This window comes from Hippopotamus amphibius, chromosome 9 (genome assembly GCF_030028045.1).
Source record: "Hippopotamus amphibius kiboko isolate mHipAmp2 chromosome 9, mHipAmp2.hap2, whole genome shotgun sequence".
NCBI lineage: Eukaryota > Metazoa > Chordata > Mammalia > Artiodactyla > Hippopotamidae > Hippopotamus > Hippopotamus amphibius.
The window spans coordinates 215,904-231,788 of record NC_080194.1 but is presented as its reverse complement, the minus strand read 5'-3'; the positions used below and the strand labels follow the sequence as shown (position 1 = coordinate 231,788).

At 38.8% G+C, this 15,885-nt stretch overlaps 2 protein-coding genes across 2 annotated transcripts; one reads left to right on the top strand and one right to left on the bottom strand.

Moving 5' to 3' along the window:
- LOC130860201 (olfactory receptor 4A47-like) lies at positions 1-924 on the top strand. The gene has a single exon (XM_057748068.1). It carries the CDS (start codon positions 1-3, stop codon positions 922-924), a length of 924 nt encoding a protein of 307 aa, XP_057604051.1.
- Positions 925-12,416: 11,492 nt separating this feature from the next.
- LOC130860200 (basic proline-rich protein-like) lies at positions 12,417-13,226 on the bottom strand. Its single transcript, XM_057748066.1, has one exon. The coding sequence runs from the start codon at positions 13,224-13,226 to the stop codon at positions 12,417-12,419; it is 810 nt and encodes a 269-aa protein (XP_057604049.1).
- Between the last annotated feature and the right edge of the window lie 2,659 nt (positions 13,227-15,885).

Genomic DNA, 15,885 nt, shown 5'->3' with positions numbered 1-15,885 from the left:
ATGGAACCAAGGAACAATGAGACTTACTTTGTCCTCCTGGGCCTCACACAGAATCCAAAGGAGCAGGAAGTCCTTTTTGTTATGTTCTTGCTCTGCTACATTTTGACTGTAGTGGGGAACCTGCTTATTGCTGTGGCTGTAATAGGCAGTAAGACCCTGCACTCACCGATGTACTTTTTTCTTGCCAGCCTATCATTTATAGACCTAATGTATTCCTCTTCTGTTTCACCCAGATTGATTTCAGACTTATTCTTTGGGGAAAGTACCATATCTTTTGAATTTTGCATGATCCAGCTCTTTACTGAGCACCTTTTTGGTGGGTCAGAGGTCTTCCTTCTGTTGGTGATGGCCTATGACCGCTACGTGGCCATCTGCAAGCCCTTGCATTATCTGGTTATCATGAGGCAAAGGGTGTGTATCGTGCTGCTGGTGGTGTCCTGGGTTGGAGGTTTTCTGCACTCAGTAATTCAACTTAGCACTATTTATTGGCTCCCATTCTGTGGGCCCAATGTCATTGATCATTTTCTCTGTGAAATGTTCCCCTTATTGGAACTCGTCTGTACTGACACCTATGTCATTGGCATCTTAGTGGTGGCCAATACGGGACTGATCTGCACTATTGTGTTCCTGCTCTTACTCATCTCCTATGTGGTCATCTTGCACTCTCTGAAGAACCTGAGTCAGAAAGGGAGGCGGAAAGCCCTCCAGACCTGTGGTTCCCACGTCACTGTGGTCGTCTGCTTTTTTGTTCCCTGCATTTTCACGTATGTGAGACCTGCTAAGACGTTCCCCACTGACAAACTGTTGAGTGTGTTTTATGCAGTCATAACCCCTATGCTGAACCCACTAATCTACAGTCTAAGAAATTCTGAGTTGACTAATGCTATGAAGAAGCTCTGGAGAAAAAAATGTCATATCAAGTAGTAAATAAGTTCACTATCTATTATGAAGAAAGCAATTTACTATTAGGACCAATCATCTTGAAATGTAAAAGTTTCCATAAATGTGACGCGAACTTTCTTTTTCTCTAATGGATTTATGATAATTACAGTTAAACTGAACTCTATGTTTGTGCTGTTATTAAGTTTCTTTGCTATAATGTAAACTTTATAATGTGTTTTATCACTGCAGCTAGAAAGAGGAAATGCATTTAAACTAGGGAGTCGATAAATAATATGTAATTAATTAGTCAGTGAAATTTTTATAGATTTGCACTAATTTTTACTTAATTTCTATTTTATTTTTAAGTTCTTTATTGAAATATAATTGTTTTACAACGTTGTGCCAGTTTTTGCTGTACAACAAAGTCAATCAGCTGTATCTATACATATATCCCCATATCCCTTCCCTCCCATGACTCCCTCCCACCCTCCCTGTCCAGGCCCTCTAAGGCATCACCCATCCTTGAGTTCATCTTCCTTTGTTATACAGCAATTTCCCACTAGCTAGCTATTTTACAGTTGGTGGTGTATATATGTCTATGCTACTCCCTCACTTCATCCCAGCTTCCCCTTCACCCCCCGCCCCCCCAACCCCATGTCCTCCAGTCCATTCTCTGCAACTAAATCCTTATTCTTGCCCTGTCACTGGGTTCATCAGTATCAATTTTTTTTTTTTTAGATTCCCTATATATGAGTTAGCATACAGTATTTTTTTTTCTCTTTCTGGCTTACTTCACTCTGTATGACAGACTCTAGGTCTATCCACCTCATTACATATAGCTCCATTTCATTCCTTTTTATGGCTGAGTAATATTCCATTGTATGTATGTGTCACATCTTCTTTATCCATTCATCTGTTGATGGACATTTAGGTTGCTTCCATGTCCTGGCTATTGTAAATAGTACTGCAATGAACATTAGGGGACATGTTTCTTTTTGGATTATGGTTTTCTCTGGGTATATGCCCAGGAGTGGGATTACTGGATCATATGGTAGTTCTATTTGTAGTTTTTTAAGGAACCTCCAAACTGTTTTCCATAGTGGTTGTACCAACTTGCATTCCACCAACAGTGCAGGAGGGTTTCCTTTTCTCCACACCCTCTCCAACATTGATTGTTTCTAGATTTTTTTGATGAAGGCCATTCTGACCGGTGTGAGGTGATACCTCATTGTGGCTTTGACTTGCATTTCTCTGATGATGAGTGATGTTGAGCATCTTTCCATGTGTTTGTTGGCCATCTGCATGTCTTCTTTGGAGAAATGTCTATTTAGGTCTTCTGCCCATTTGTGGATTGGGTTATTTGCTTTTTTGGTATTAAGCTGCATGAGCTGCTTGTATATTTTGGATATTAATCCTCTGTCCATTGCTTCATTGGCAAATATTTTCTCCCATTCTGAGGGTTGTCTTCTAGTCTTGTTTATAGTTTCTTTCTCTGTGCAAAAGCTTTTAAGTTTCATTAGGTCCCATTTGTTTATTTTTATTTTATTTCCATTTTCCTAGGAGGTGGGTCAAGAAGGATCTTGCTTTGATGTATGTCATAGGGTGTTCTGCCTATTTTTCCTCTAGGAGTTTTATAGTGTCTGGCCTTGCATTTAGGTCTTTAATCCATTTTGAGTTTATTTTTGTGTCTGGTATTAGGATATCTTCTAATTTAATTCTTTTACATGTAGCTGTCCAGTTTTCCCAGCACCACTTTTAATTCTTAATTGATCTTAATTTTATTCTTTGGTTTTATCTTCACTGATTTTGTTATAAATGTTAAAAGATTTAATGCTATATAGATTATTTTTTGTTCAATTTCACTTGCATTACATGTAACATTTTTAGTGTAACATGTAATTTTTAAAGAAAATATTAAAAGTATAGTGGATAATAATACATATAAAATAGGATTTTTGCAAAATTCAGTGATGTAGAATAAACCTCCTACCCATCCCAAACCAGAGCTTCACAGTTCTTCCAGATGCAGTCACTCTACTCTGTTTGGAAAATTCTTTAACAGTCTTTGCAAAAATAAATATATTTTCATATATGTGTTTGCAACTACGTCTTTATGTAGAAATGTTGCATTTTATTTCCCAACTCTTAAAGATCTTTACATACCAGTCTATATAGACCTGGCTTATCCTGTTTCCTCACACTGCTCAACTGTGATATAAAGATACACTAACATTGGTGTATCCAGTCCTCTTCATCTTTTCTTCAGTATTTTTCTAGGAGAAATAATTCTGCCATGAAATCTTTTTGAAATTTTCGAAGTGTGAGTTCCTGGAAGTGGAATGTTGAGTCAATTGGCATATGTATTTGAAATGTTGATGTTTATAGTTATTGCCAAAATGCCATTTATGACCTTGACCGAACTTACTACTCCCCTCAGTTTGGAAATTACCTTCTTGACCACATTCTGAAGAACAAGCTCTTGGCAAACATTTACGTTATATGAAATTCCGATTCCATTTGCATACCTTAATTACAAATAAATAACTAAGTTGAATTTGGGCATCTGTTTGCATGTGTAAATGATTTGTATTCCTTTTCATGAGTTGCCTGTTAATGAATTTACATTTTATTTGATTGCTTATCTTTATACTGAATTTTTATGACAATTATACGCTAAAGAAATTATCCCTTTTTCCTTGTATGAGTTATTATTTTTCTAGCTTGTGATTTGTTTTTCTTATTTGTATACTCTGTAGAATTTCTTTTTGGCCATGAAGAAATATTTTTGCATTCACATGATTAAATCTATCACTACTTTATGGCTTTTGTGTCTTGCTAAGAAAGAATTTCTCTATTCCAACATTACCAAAACATTCCTCCACATTTTCCCAACATTTAATTTTTTAAGTCTTTTTGTTGTTTTATATTTTATATTTAAAATTTTAAACCATTTACATTTCATATGATGTGAGGAGTTAAGTAGGGACTGTATTTTAATTATTGTGCTTTCGTGCCATTTTTGTAGATGTGTAATTATTTCACCCCACGGCTTTGATGTTCTAACAATGCATTCTAAAATATGGCGTGTTTGGATCCAATTTGGTCTGCTGTTATCCTCCTTCATTCTCTTTATTCATGTGCCATTTAACACAGGATATAATCACATTGATTTAAAATATACTTTGATACCTCATAAGCCTAGGACCTCTTCATTAGTACTCTTTATCACAACTATATTCATTCTTACGTATTTATATTTTAAAATTAAATTTCAATAAGCTAGTCTGGTGAAAACTACATTCAGTTGGTATTTTGAGTAAGAGTTGATTGAGAAAGAATTTGTACCTTCAGAGAACTGAGAAATCTTATCCCCAAACTGGGTAGGTCTTTCCACTTAACAAGTCTTCTTTTATGTTCATAAGGTCTAGTATGTTTCTCGAATGTAACTTTTTTTGATTTTTTTGGTTGCCACTATTTTAAACTGGTGGCATATTCCAAGTATTTGTACTTTCAATATAGGAAATGTTCGGGTTTGCTTTTTTTTTTCTTTTTTCTTCCCCCCCCCCCCTTTTAAATAACATCCAGTCTTCACAGTACATCATTCATTCTTTTTATCTAAGTTCTACAAGTTTTGACAAATACATAAGTTGTGTAGTTACCATCACAATCAATATGCAGAATGTTTCATCACCAAAAGTATTTCCCCGTGTGCCTTCGTAATTACTTCCTGCCTTCAGCTCTAGGTCCTGGAAGATACTGATCAATTTCCATTCTTACCATTTTATCTTTTCCAGAATGTCACATAAATTGAATCACACAGTATGTACTCTTTTCTTCTCAGCTTTATCGGGTCATAATCAACAAATTAAAGTTGCATATATTTCAGATGTAGAATGTGATGATTTTATGTGCATACACACTGTGAAGTGATTGCTACAGTCAAGTTAATTAACACATCCATCACCTCATTCAATGACCTTTTTGTTTTGTAGGACCGTTTGAAATCTACTGTCTTAGCAAAGTTCAAGTGTATAATACAGGGACTTCCCTGGCGGTCCAGTGGTTAAGACTGCCTGCTCTCAATGCAGGGGGCATGGGTTCAATTCCTCATCGGGGGACTAAGATCTCACATGCTGCATGGTGCAGCCAAAAACAAACAAACAAACAACAAACAAACAGCAAAAGCAAAAACAAACCAAGTATACAATACAGTTTTATAAACCATAGCCAACATGCTGTATATTAGACCCTCAGAGCTTATTCATCTTATAAGTGGAAGTTTGTATCCTTTGAGCAGTATCTCCTCATTTATCACATACCCCCAGACCCTGGCAATTTACATTCTACTCTCTGCTGCTATAAGTTTGATTTTTTTCTTTTTTTTAGATTCTACAGGTAAGTGAGATAACATAGTTTTTGTCTCTCCATACCTGGTTTATCTAACTTAATATCCTCCAGGTTCATCCATGTCCAAAAGGCATAATTTCTCTTTTTTATGGCTGAATAATAGTCCATTGCTTACAAATGCACCATTTCTTTGTCCATTCCTGTGTTGACTGAACTTTGATTGTTTTGGTACCTTGGTTATTGTGAGTAATCCTTCAATTAACATCAGAGTGTATATATCTCCTCCAGATACTGATATCATTTCCTTTGGGTAAGTATCCAGAAGTGGAATTGTTGGATCATTTGTTAGTATTATTTTTAATTATTTTAGAAACCCACCATACTGTTTTCCACAGTGGTTGCATCAATTTATTGTATATTCCCCCCAACAGTGTACAAGGGTTCCAAGTTTTCTACATCCTCATCAATATTCCTCTTTTATAAGACATTGATTTTATCCACAAGGGCTCTACCTTCATGATCTAATCACCTCTCTGAGGCTCCACTTCCTAAAACTATCACATTGAACATGAGGCTTTCGACATGAATTTGGGGGAACACAAACATTTAACCATAGAAGGGTCCATTTTCATTCTTTGCATATGGCTATCCAGTTTTCCCAACATAATGTAGAGACTTTTCCTTTCCTCACAGTGTATTTTTGGCTCCCTTTCCAGTGATCAGTTGATCATATACGCACACCTTTATTTCTAATCTCATTATTCGGTTCCATTGGTGTAGGTATCTGTTTTCATACTGGTACCATGCTGTTTTTTTTTTTTTTAATAAATTTACTTTTTTATTTTATTTATTTATTGGCTGCGTTGGGTCTTCGTTGCTGCACATGGGCTTTCTCTAGTTGTGGAGAGTGGGGGCTACTCTTCGTTGTGGTTCGCGGGCTCTTCATTGTGGTGGCTTCTCTTGTTGTGGAGCACGGGCTCCAGGCACGTGGGCTTCAATAGTTGTGGCACATGGGCTCAATAGTTGTGGCTCACTGGCTCTAGAGTGCTGGCTCAGTAGTTGTGGTGCATGGGCTTAGTTGCTCCACAGCATGTGGGATCTTCCCACAGCAGGGCTTGAACCTGTGTCTCCTGCATTGGCAGGCAGATTCTTAACCTTTGCGCCACCTAGGAAGTCCCCATGCTGTTTTGATATCTATTTATTTGTAATATATTTAGAAATCAGGATGGGCAACCTCTCAAGCTTTATTCTTCTTTCTTAAAATTGTTTTGGTTATTTGAGGTCTTATGTGATTCTGTATCAATTTTATGTTTGTTTCTTTCCATTTTTTTGAAAAATACCAATGGAATTTTGATAGGGATTGTTTTAACCTGCAGATTTTTTACATAGTGTAGGCATTTTACCAATATTTATTTTTCCTTTTGTAAACATGGAATATCTTTCCATTTATTTGTCTTTAATTTCTCTCATAAATGTCATATAATTTTCATACTAAAATCCTTCCCCTCTGTGGTTAAACTTATTCCTAAGTATCTTATTCTTTCTGATGCTGTTGTGAATGAGATTATTTACTTAAATTGTTTTGTGGATAGTTTGTTGTTAGCATATACAGATGGAACTGATTTTTTGTATGTTGATTTTGCATCCTGCAACTTTGTTGAATTTATTCTAAAAATTTTGGTGCTTTTTTTCATGTCTTCTATATGTTAGATTATGTCCAATATGTATTCTTTTAAATCTAGCTTCTTGACCTTAGTATCCTGCCTTTGAGATTTATATATACGATTGTATTTATCAATAGTCTATTCATTTTGTTGCTGGGTAGTATTCCATTTTATGGATGTATCACAGTTTGTTTGTCCCTTTCTCCACTAAGTGATATTTTAGTTGTTTCCAGCTATTTGAATTTATGAATAAAACTGCTATAAATATTCATGTATAAATTTTTGTAAAAATAAAAAAACTTGAATATAATATAATTAATTTCAAGACACTAGATGTCAGAAACAATTGACGGTGATCACAGAAAGATGGGAAGCAAACAATTTGGGCTGTAGGATTTTTCTGGTTTATTGTTTTTAAAAAGTTTCCATGTTGTGGTACGGAAAGGCATACCTCAAAAGATCTTGGGAGGGACTTCCTCGGTGGCGCAGTGGTTGGGAGTCCGCCTGCCAATGCAGGGGACACGGGTTCGAGCCCTGCTCCAGGAAGATCCCACATGCCGCGGAGCGACTAAGCCCGTGTGCCGCAACTACTGAAGCCCACGCAACTAGAGCCTGTGCTCCACAATGAGAAGCCACCGCAATGAGGAGCCTGGGCACCACAATGAAGAGTAGCTTCTGCTCACCACAACTAGAGAAAACCCGTGTGCAGCAACAAAGACCCAACATAGCCAATAAAAAATAAGTAAATAAATAAATTAAAAAAAAAAAAGATCTTGGGAGACTCCTGAGTTGAGGAGATGAAGATTAGTTTAGTCCTTCCCAGGTTCTTTTTTTCTCTCCATAAAAATATTCTCATTGCCTTACCCTGCGGGAACAGGTACATGGCTTGCTAAGGTTTCAGTCCTCAGATTACCATTCTCTACTGATTCTGAATAAATTCATCTTTGCTGAAGAATTATCTGGCATTCTATTCATTTCAGGTCAACAGACTTCAGTAGTTTTCTGCCCAGTGGCATTCAGAACCCAGGAATGCATGTTAGCTTGGAACAGTAATCTCCAGCATGATTATTTCTCTTTGCCCAGAGTGCAATAATGCTTTTAAGTTGTCTCACATCCCTCAGAGAAAGGTTAGCATGAACATTTACACTATCTGTGGTGATATCACGAAGGTCTTATTTAAGGATACCTGATGACTCTATCATTCAAAAGGCTCTGCTTTGGAAAATTAGCACATCTGGTCATTGGAATAGGGGCCAGATTTTCCTACATTGAACTCTGGTGATTCCGTTCAAACTGCTGTTCACAAACCTAGATTATAACCTGTCACCATCAACACTGTCATCATAAACATCATATAATCTGGCTTGGCTTCCCATAGAAAATACATCAGAGGATTGTAACTGGGTTCCTTCAACAGAAGATATTTATTTTCTTACAGATCTGGAGGCTGCAAGTCCAAGATCAAGATGACAGCAGGCAGGTTGGTTTCTGGAGGCCTCTCTTGCCAGCTTGCAGATGGCCACCTTCTTACTCTGTCCTCACGTGGACTTTCCTTTGCACACGTGCCAGAGCAAGCTGTGTTGTCCCTTCCACTTCTTATAAGGACCCTGGTTCTATCAGATTGGGGCCCACCCCCATGTTCTTAAGGAGTACCAGCTATTCCTGTCCCTACTGCTCAAGGTTTTCAAGCCCAGGTGCCGGATATTTGAGTGAATAAACTTCTTAGATGATTTTGGCCTCAGCCAATTTCTAACGGCAACCTCATGAGAGATGCAGAGCTGGAAGTACTCATCCGAACTGATCAAACTCCTGACCCCTCTGAAATCGACGGATATAAAGTACATGTTAGTATTTTAAACTGCTAAATTATGCGGTTACTTTTAATACTGCAGTAGTATCTGAAACACTGCAGTAGTTTAGACACTATGGTACTGTCTCATGAATACATATAGTAATTGAACAGAAGAGAAATCTAAGAAATAGAATAGAAAATACATAGATTTTTATATAAGAAAGTAGTGGTGTTGCGTGTTAGTGGGAAACAGAATAATTATTCAAAACGTACTGGGAAAATTTATTTATCCTTATTTCTACTTCACACTGTACCTGAAAATATATATTCTATGTGGGTTAAATATGTAAATTTGCAAATAAATCATTTTAAAATGCTTAAAGATAATTATCTTTATAAACTTGGGGCAGGAGGGACTTTGACAAGTACATTCAGAGATGTTTCATTCTGAATCCAGTTTCCATGTCCCTATGTCATAGCATAAGCAATCAATCCTTGATCCCAACCATGTTCACTGCAGTATCCAGGTGTGAGCTCCTCCCATTCACATAATTTGGAAGTATTAATTCACTATATTAAACTTCTTTCTGATTAGAAGTTCTAGAGTGCTTTTTATTTCTTTCACCAAAGAATAAATGGAACTTTATAGCTGGCATTTTCTCACTATGTGCTAAATATTGGGGGAGTTGGGATTGTTAAATATTTAAGTGAATCCAATTATAAATTCAGAAAATGTTGAAGACGTTTTAGAATTTAGTGTTCATGTTGTGGGTTGAATTCTAACAAGAAGCCTGTAATGCCAGAACCTTAACAAATGCTCTTTGTAACAGAGTTATCGATCCCCAAAACTCCTGCAGAGCAACGGTAAGCAGGGAAACAGCTTTGACGTATCATTTATATCAAGGTGATATAGACTGCAGAAAATCAGAAAGGCATTCATTATGTAAAACAAAATAATCTGTACCCAAAATGTTAAACATTCATCGCACTAAAAAAAAAAAAAAACAAAAAAAAAACTGTAGTCAGTTTAATTTAATGTTGGCCAACTCAGGTCTCTACTGGGATATGTGGGAGGCTTGTATCACTATAAACTGTAGTGCTTTTTACTGTGCATCCCACAGATTTTGGATCATGTTTTCATTTTCATTTCTCTGCAAGCATTTTTAGATTTCCTTTTTGATTTCGTCAGTGACTCATTGCTTTTGTAGTAGTGTTTTGTTTAGCCTCCACATGTTTGCCTTCTTTTTCCTGTAGTTGATTTCTAGTCTCATACACTGTGATCAGATAAGATACTTCATATGATCTCAATCTTCAAAATTGATTGAGGCTTTTTTTTTTCTGTCTCCTGGTGTGTGATCCAACCTGCAGAATATTCCAATAGCCCTTGAAAATAAAGTGTATGCTGCTTATTTTGGGTAGAATCTTCCATATACATCTATTAAATTATCTTATGTGTTCTCTAAGGCCAGCCTTTTTAATTGATTTTCTGTCAGAATCATCTGTCTATTAATGTAAATGGTGTGTTAAAGTCTCCTACTGTATTTATGTTATTGTCGACTTCTTCCTTTGTGTCTGCAAATATTTGCTTCACGTATAGGTGCTCCGTTGTTGGGTGTACATATATATATATATATATTTAAAATTGTTGTATCTTCGAATTGGATTGATCCCTTTATCGTAATGTAATGTCTTTCTTTGTCTCAGGGTACAGTCTTTGTTTTAAAGTCTATTTTGTGTGATGTAAGTATTTCTACCCTGGCTTTTCAACTTGTCATTTGCTTAGAATCCCTCTTTTTCAGCCCTTCATTTTGAGTCTGAATATATCTTTAGATCTGAAGTGTGTCTCTATATGTGAAATGAGGCATCATATATATGTGTTTTGTTTTTGTATGCATTCAGCCGTTCTGTCTTTGATTAGAGCATTTAGTCCATTTATACGTCATTACTTAAAGGTATGTACTCTTCATCATTTTATTAATTATTTTTGGCCGGCTTTGTGGTTCTTTTTCGTTCCTTTCGTCTTTTGCTCTTCCCTTGTGATTTGATTACTATCTTTAGAATTGTGTTTGAATCTTTTCTTTTTATGTGTGTGTATTTCAATAGATTTTTGGTTATCTTTTACTATAAGGTTTATATATGGCAATCAATCAATCAATCAATCAATCTCTATATATATTAAGTTTCACATCTCTTAAGTTGGAATGCATTTTTACAACCCTGAATTCTTACTCCCCCTCTCATACATTTACTGTTTTTTTACATCATATTTTACGTATTTTTGTTTTGTGTATCCCTTCAATACTAATTGTGAATATAGATGATTTTACTACTTTTGTCTGTTAGTCTTCCTAAGAGCTGTACATTGGTTGATTTACTACATTTACTGTATATTTGCGTTACCTAATGAAAATTTTCCTTTTTTCCTTTTGTAGTTTTCATCTTTCCTCTTGTAGCCTTTTCTTGTTTGTTTAAAATTTCCTTTATCATTTCATGAAAAGGTGGTTTCATGGTGCTAAACTCTTTGAGCTTTTGCTTCTCTGTAAAACGTTTGGCCACTCCTTCAACTCTAAATGAAAGCCTTCTTGGGTAATGTATTCTTGTGTGTAGGTTCTTCCCTCTAAATTTATTTTGTCACAAACTTCCAACCAGCTCAGTTTCTGCTAGAAAAAATGGTGATAGTCTTATGAGTGTTCCTTTGTAAGTAACTTATTGCTTTTTCTTTGCTGTCTTTAATATTGTCTCTTTGTTTTTAATTTTTGTCATTTTTTATTACAATGTATCTTCTTGTGGTCTGCTTTGGGTTGATCCTGCTTGGGACTCTCCGTGCGTCTAGGACCAGGTATCTGTTTCCTCTCCCAGGTGAGGTAAGCTTGCAATTACTATGTCTTCACATGTGTTCTCTCTCCTTTATCTCTCGTCCTCTGGGACCCCTGTAATATGAATTATCGTATACTTGATGCTGTCTCAGAGGTCTCTTAAACTGTCCCTGTTTCTTTTTCTTTTTCTTTTTTCTGTTCAGACTCAGTGATCTCCAGTTGTCTCCCGAGCTGTTGATTCCTTCCTTTGTGTCATCTTATCCGTCCCTGATTCCCTTTTGTGAACATTTTATTTCAGTTATTGCTTTCTTCATCCCTGTTTGGTTCTTTTTTATATTTAACTCCTTGTTAAAAACCTCCAGCTTCTCATGCTGCTAATTCAGGCTTCTCCCCAGTTCTCTGAGCATCTTCCTGAGCATGACCTTGCACACTCCACTGGGAAGGTTAGTTACTCCCACGTCATTTAGTTCTTCATCTGGGGTTCTATCTCCTTCCTCTGTACATATTCTTCTGTCGTCTCATTTTGTTAATTTGAGTACTTCTTTTTTAATTTCTGTGTATTTGGTAACTTGGTTACGCTTCCCCATCTTAGAGCGGTGGCCTCACATAGGAAATACCCTGCGGGGCCCCGCAGCCCAGTCCCCTCTGGTCACCAGCACTGCCTGCTCTGGGGCGCCCACCGTGTGAGCTGCATGGACCCTTCTGTTGTGCTGAGCTGACGGCTGCGGACACACTGGTGGACACGGCTGGCCCCGGTCCTGTGGGCGGACGGGCCCTGCCCTGTGCGGAGGGTGTTGGAGGGTGTGGGCGGCTGCGGGTTGGGGCCAGGCCCTGACGTGGATGGCTGTGCGGCCAGGGAGCCTACGTCGTGGCGTTAGGCTGCTGGCGGGTGGGGCGTGTTTACGACGTGGCTGTCTAAGGAGCACGGTGGGGTCCCAGGCCTGGTGCTGGCCCGCGGGTGGGCGGCGTCCAGCCCTGGCTGGCTAGCTGGGGGCCCCCGTGTGTTGCAGAGCTGGGGTCGTTCTGAGGGTGGGTGGAGCGGGGCCCGGGGGACCCGGGGTGCGCCCGACATGCGGGTCGATGGTCCGTGCTTTGGCACAGCTGGCTGCAGGGCCCCGGGGGTCCTGGGGTCGTGTGGACGACGGGGGGGTGGGGCGCAGGCCTCTCCCGTATCCGGGCTGGTAGCTTCCCAGGAATGGGAGAGGCTGGGTGCTGGGGCCGGTGCCTGTCCGCTGGCCACAGTGGCTGTGTCTCCGAGGGTGGCGTCTCGGGGTGCCAGAGCGCGTGCTGGGCTCCTGGTGGGCAGGGCTGGGGCTCCTGGTTTCCTGGGGCTGGTAGCTTCGGCTGGTGAATGGGCGGAGTCCTGACACGGCTGAGTGAAGGGCACTGGTGATCCTGTGGCTGGCGCTGACCAGTTGTGTTCAGGGCCTGGGGCTGGTGCCAGCCCACGGGTGGGTGGAGCTGGGTTCTTGGAGTCGCTGGGGCAGGGCCTGGGTCCTGAATCTGGAGTTGGACTGAATATATGTATGGTTGGGAGCAAAGGAATCCTGGGTCTGTTGCCCACTCCCTGGTGGGTGAGAGTGATCTCAGGTGGCTGGGGTTCCAGGACTTCCTACAGTAGCCAGCCTCCTGGTGGGTGGGTTTGTGTCCTTGCCCACCTAGCCTGATCTGGGGCTTCCTTAGTCTGCCACAGAAAGGCGGGTGGGCCGCGCTGGGCACCACCATGAAAAAATTGGAGGGAGGGTTCCAGAATAGAGCTCGCCAGCACCAGTGTCCTGTTGTAAGACAGCTTCCCAAATGGGTGTTCTCAGCGTCTATGTCCCCAGGATGAGTCCCAAGCACTTCCTGCCTCTCTGGGAGACCCTCTGAGATCAGCAAGTCAATCTGACCCAAGCTCCTTTCAGATGACTTCTTCTACCCTAGGTGTTGGAGCGTGTGTGATTTTGCATGTGCTGTTTCAGGTTGGAGCCTCTACTTCCCACAGCCGTCTTCTGGCTCTCCCAAAAGTAAGCCTCACTGGCCCTCAAAGCAAACATATTTTGGGGTTAATCTTCCAGATTCTGAACTCCTTGGCTTGGGAGCTCAGTGTGGGGCTTGGACCCCTTACTCCTTAGGGAGAAACTCAGCAATTGTAATTACCCTCCAGTTTGTGGGTCACCCCCTTGGGAGTTTGAGTCTCCATCATACTGTGTCTTCACTCTTCGTTCTTCCTACCTGTTCCTTGTGGTCCCTTCATTATCTATTCTGCTGTATAGGATCTTTTCTGCTAGTCTTCAGGTTGCTCTCATGAGTCGTTGCTCTGCAATAGCGGTAATTTGGGTGACCTCGTGGGGGGAGGTGAGCTCAGGGTCCTCTCCCTCTGCCATGTTGGCCACTCCCTCCCGTGTGTGTCTGTCTTTACGCCAGAAGCACGCTGCGGAGATCACCACGGTTTTGTAGTCATTTTAGAGTCAGGAATAGGACACACCCAGATTTGTTCGTTTTCAGAATTGTTTTGGCTATTTGGATTCCCTTGAAATTTCATAAAAATTTTAGCATGGCTTTTTCATTTCTGTAAAAACATTCTTGGGATTTTGATAAGGGATTGCATTGAATGTGTAGATCACTTTAAGTAGTATTGCTATCTCAATATTCCAACTCATGAATTTTTTTAATTAATGTGTGTCTTCTATAACATCTTTCAGCAGCATTTTGCAGTTTTCAGCATACAAGGCTTTTGCCTGCTTGTATAAGTTTATTCTTAAGTATTTTATTTTTCTGGATGCTATTGTAAATGGAATTTTCTTAATTTGATCTTTGGGCTGTTAATTGATAGTATAGCAATTCAATGTTCTTTCAGGATAAAAACCTCTCAACAAGTTGACTGCAGAAGGACTGCACCCAAACAAAATAAAGTCTGTATCTGACAGATCCACAGCTCACATCACACTCAACATGGACAGTTCAAAAACTTTCCCATTAAAATCAGAAACAGGACAAGAGTGCACACACGCACGACTTGTTTTTAGACGTAGTACTACAAAAAATTACTTTGAAATTTTATAGTGTTACACATGCAGATAATACCATCTCAGAACTGAGATTTTTATGTAAGTAATTGAATTTCACTTAATTTTACCATCCGCAATAGTGCTCCTGGTGGTAGCCACTCTCTACTCTTTGGCTCTCAGGTTAAACATCATCTTTTAAGGAAGGACTTCTCTGATTACATTCTTCATAGTAGAATTTTCCCCCTTATTTCTGTCACCTTACTCTATTTGTATCTTAAAAGCAGTGAATACAACCACACTTACTTTATTACATTTTCTCATATTTTTTGACTTTATCATAAGAATATAAGATCCATGCAGGAAGGAACTTCTACATGATTTCTCCTCCTGTTTTATTAATTGCTGTGTCCTCACTCATAGTGCAGTTCCTGGCGTTAAGTAGGTTACTTAAATTTAAAAAAATAATAATTAGATAAATAATTAGTTATTACATCTAAAAGGCGATAAAATCATTATATATATATATAAAACCAAACTTCAAGACAGAATGCATATCGTGTTAAATAAAAGGAAAGAAAAATTGCTGTTGCAAGTTGGGAAATATGTGTCTAATTAGTCTAACTGGAAAAAAATGATGGGGTTGATATTTTATTCTTGAGTTGCAATACCTTAATAATGGTTCTAAAGCTGTTTTCTCCATGTTACAGTATCTGATCCTAATTATGTGATGTGACCTAATGGTATCTTTACATGTACAAGCACTTTTAAACTTTTGTGGAAAATCCCAGTGAATTTAATTAAGCAAAAAGCAGCCTTGGACACATTCCAGTTCTCAGACTCAATGATAAATGGGGTCAGAAGGGATAAAACATCCAGTGATCTTTGCCAGTATCAGGAAAAAGGTGGTATCCTTTTAAGAACTGATACAAACTTTTCAGGAGGTCCTTTGCTAGGCTTAAAGCATTGTATTAAAAAAAAAAAAAAAGCACAAGAATGTCTCCCAAAATCTCAAGTCAACTAGTCTGACCCTGCAAAATGATATAATGAGGCAGACTAAACAATTGAATGGTATTTTCTATTTTGAAGTTTGTAGGAAAAGAAGTTACTAGAGACAATTTTCCTGGAAATGTCTAGTTTCTATCATCTTCCTATGTTAACATAGGTTTTGCTTATCTTTTTGGTAAATGATTCTAACATGGTAAGTTGTGTGTGTGTGTGTGTGTGTGTGTGTGCTTGCACAGCATGGAATTTCTTTTAAAAATTTACAGTGCAAATAAAAACAGTCTTCTGAATAATCAGAAAACTCCATGGAGAAAATGGACAGACAGTCGAATGAAATAAAATATTTCCTCAAGTAATACAGCAGCCTTTGCCCTCTGGTGTCACACTGGATG

What these genes read in the sequence shown, in the direction of transcription:
- LOC130860201 (XM_057748068.1), top strand. Translation starts at nt 1, where the DNA reads ATGGAACCAAGGAACAATGAGACTTACTTTGTCCTCCTGGGCCTCACA.
- LOC130860200 (XM_057748066.1), bottom strand. Translation starts at nt 13,226, where the DNA reads ATGGTGGTGCCCAGCGCGGCCCACCCGCCTTTCTGTGGCAGACTAAGG.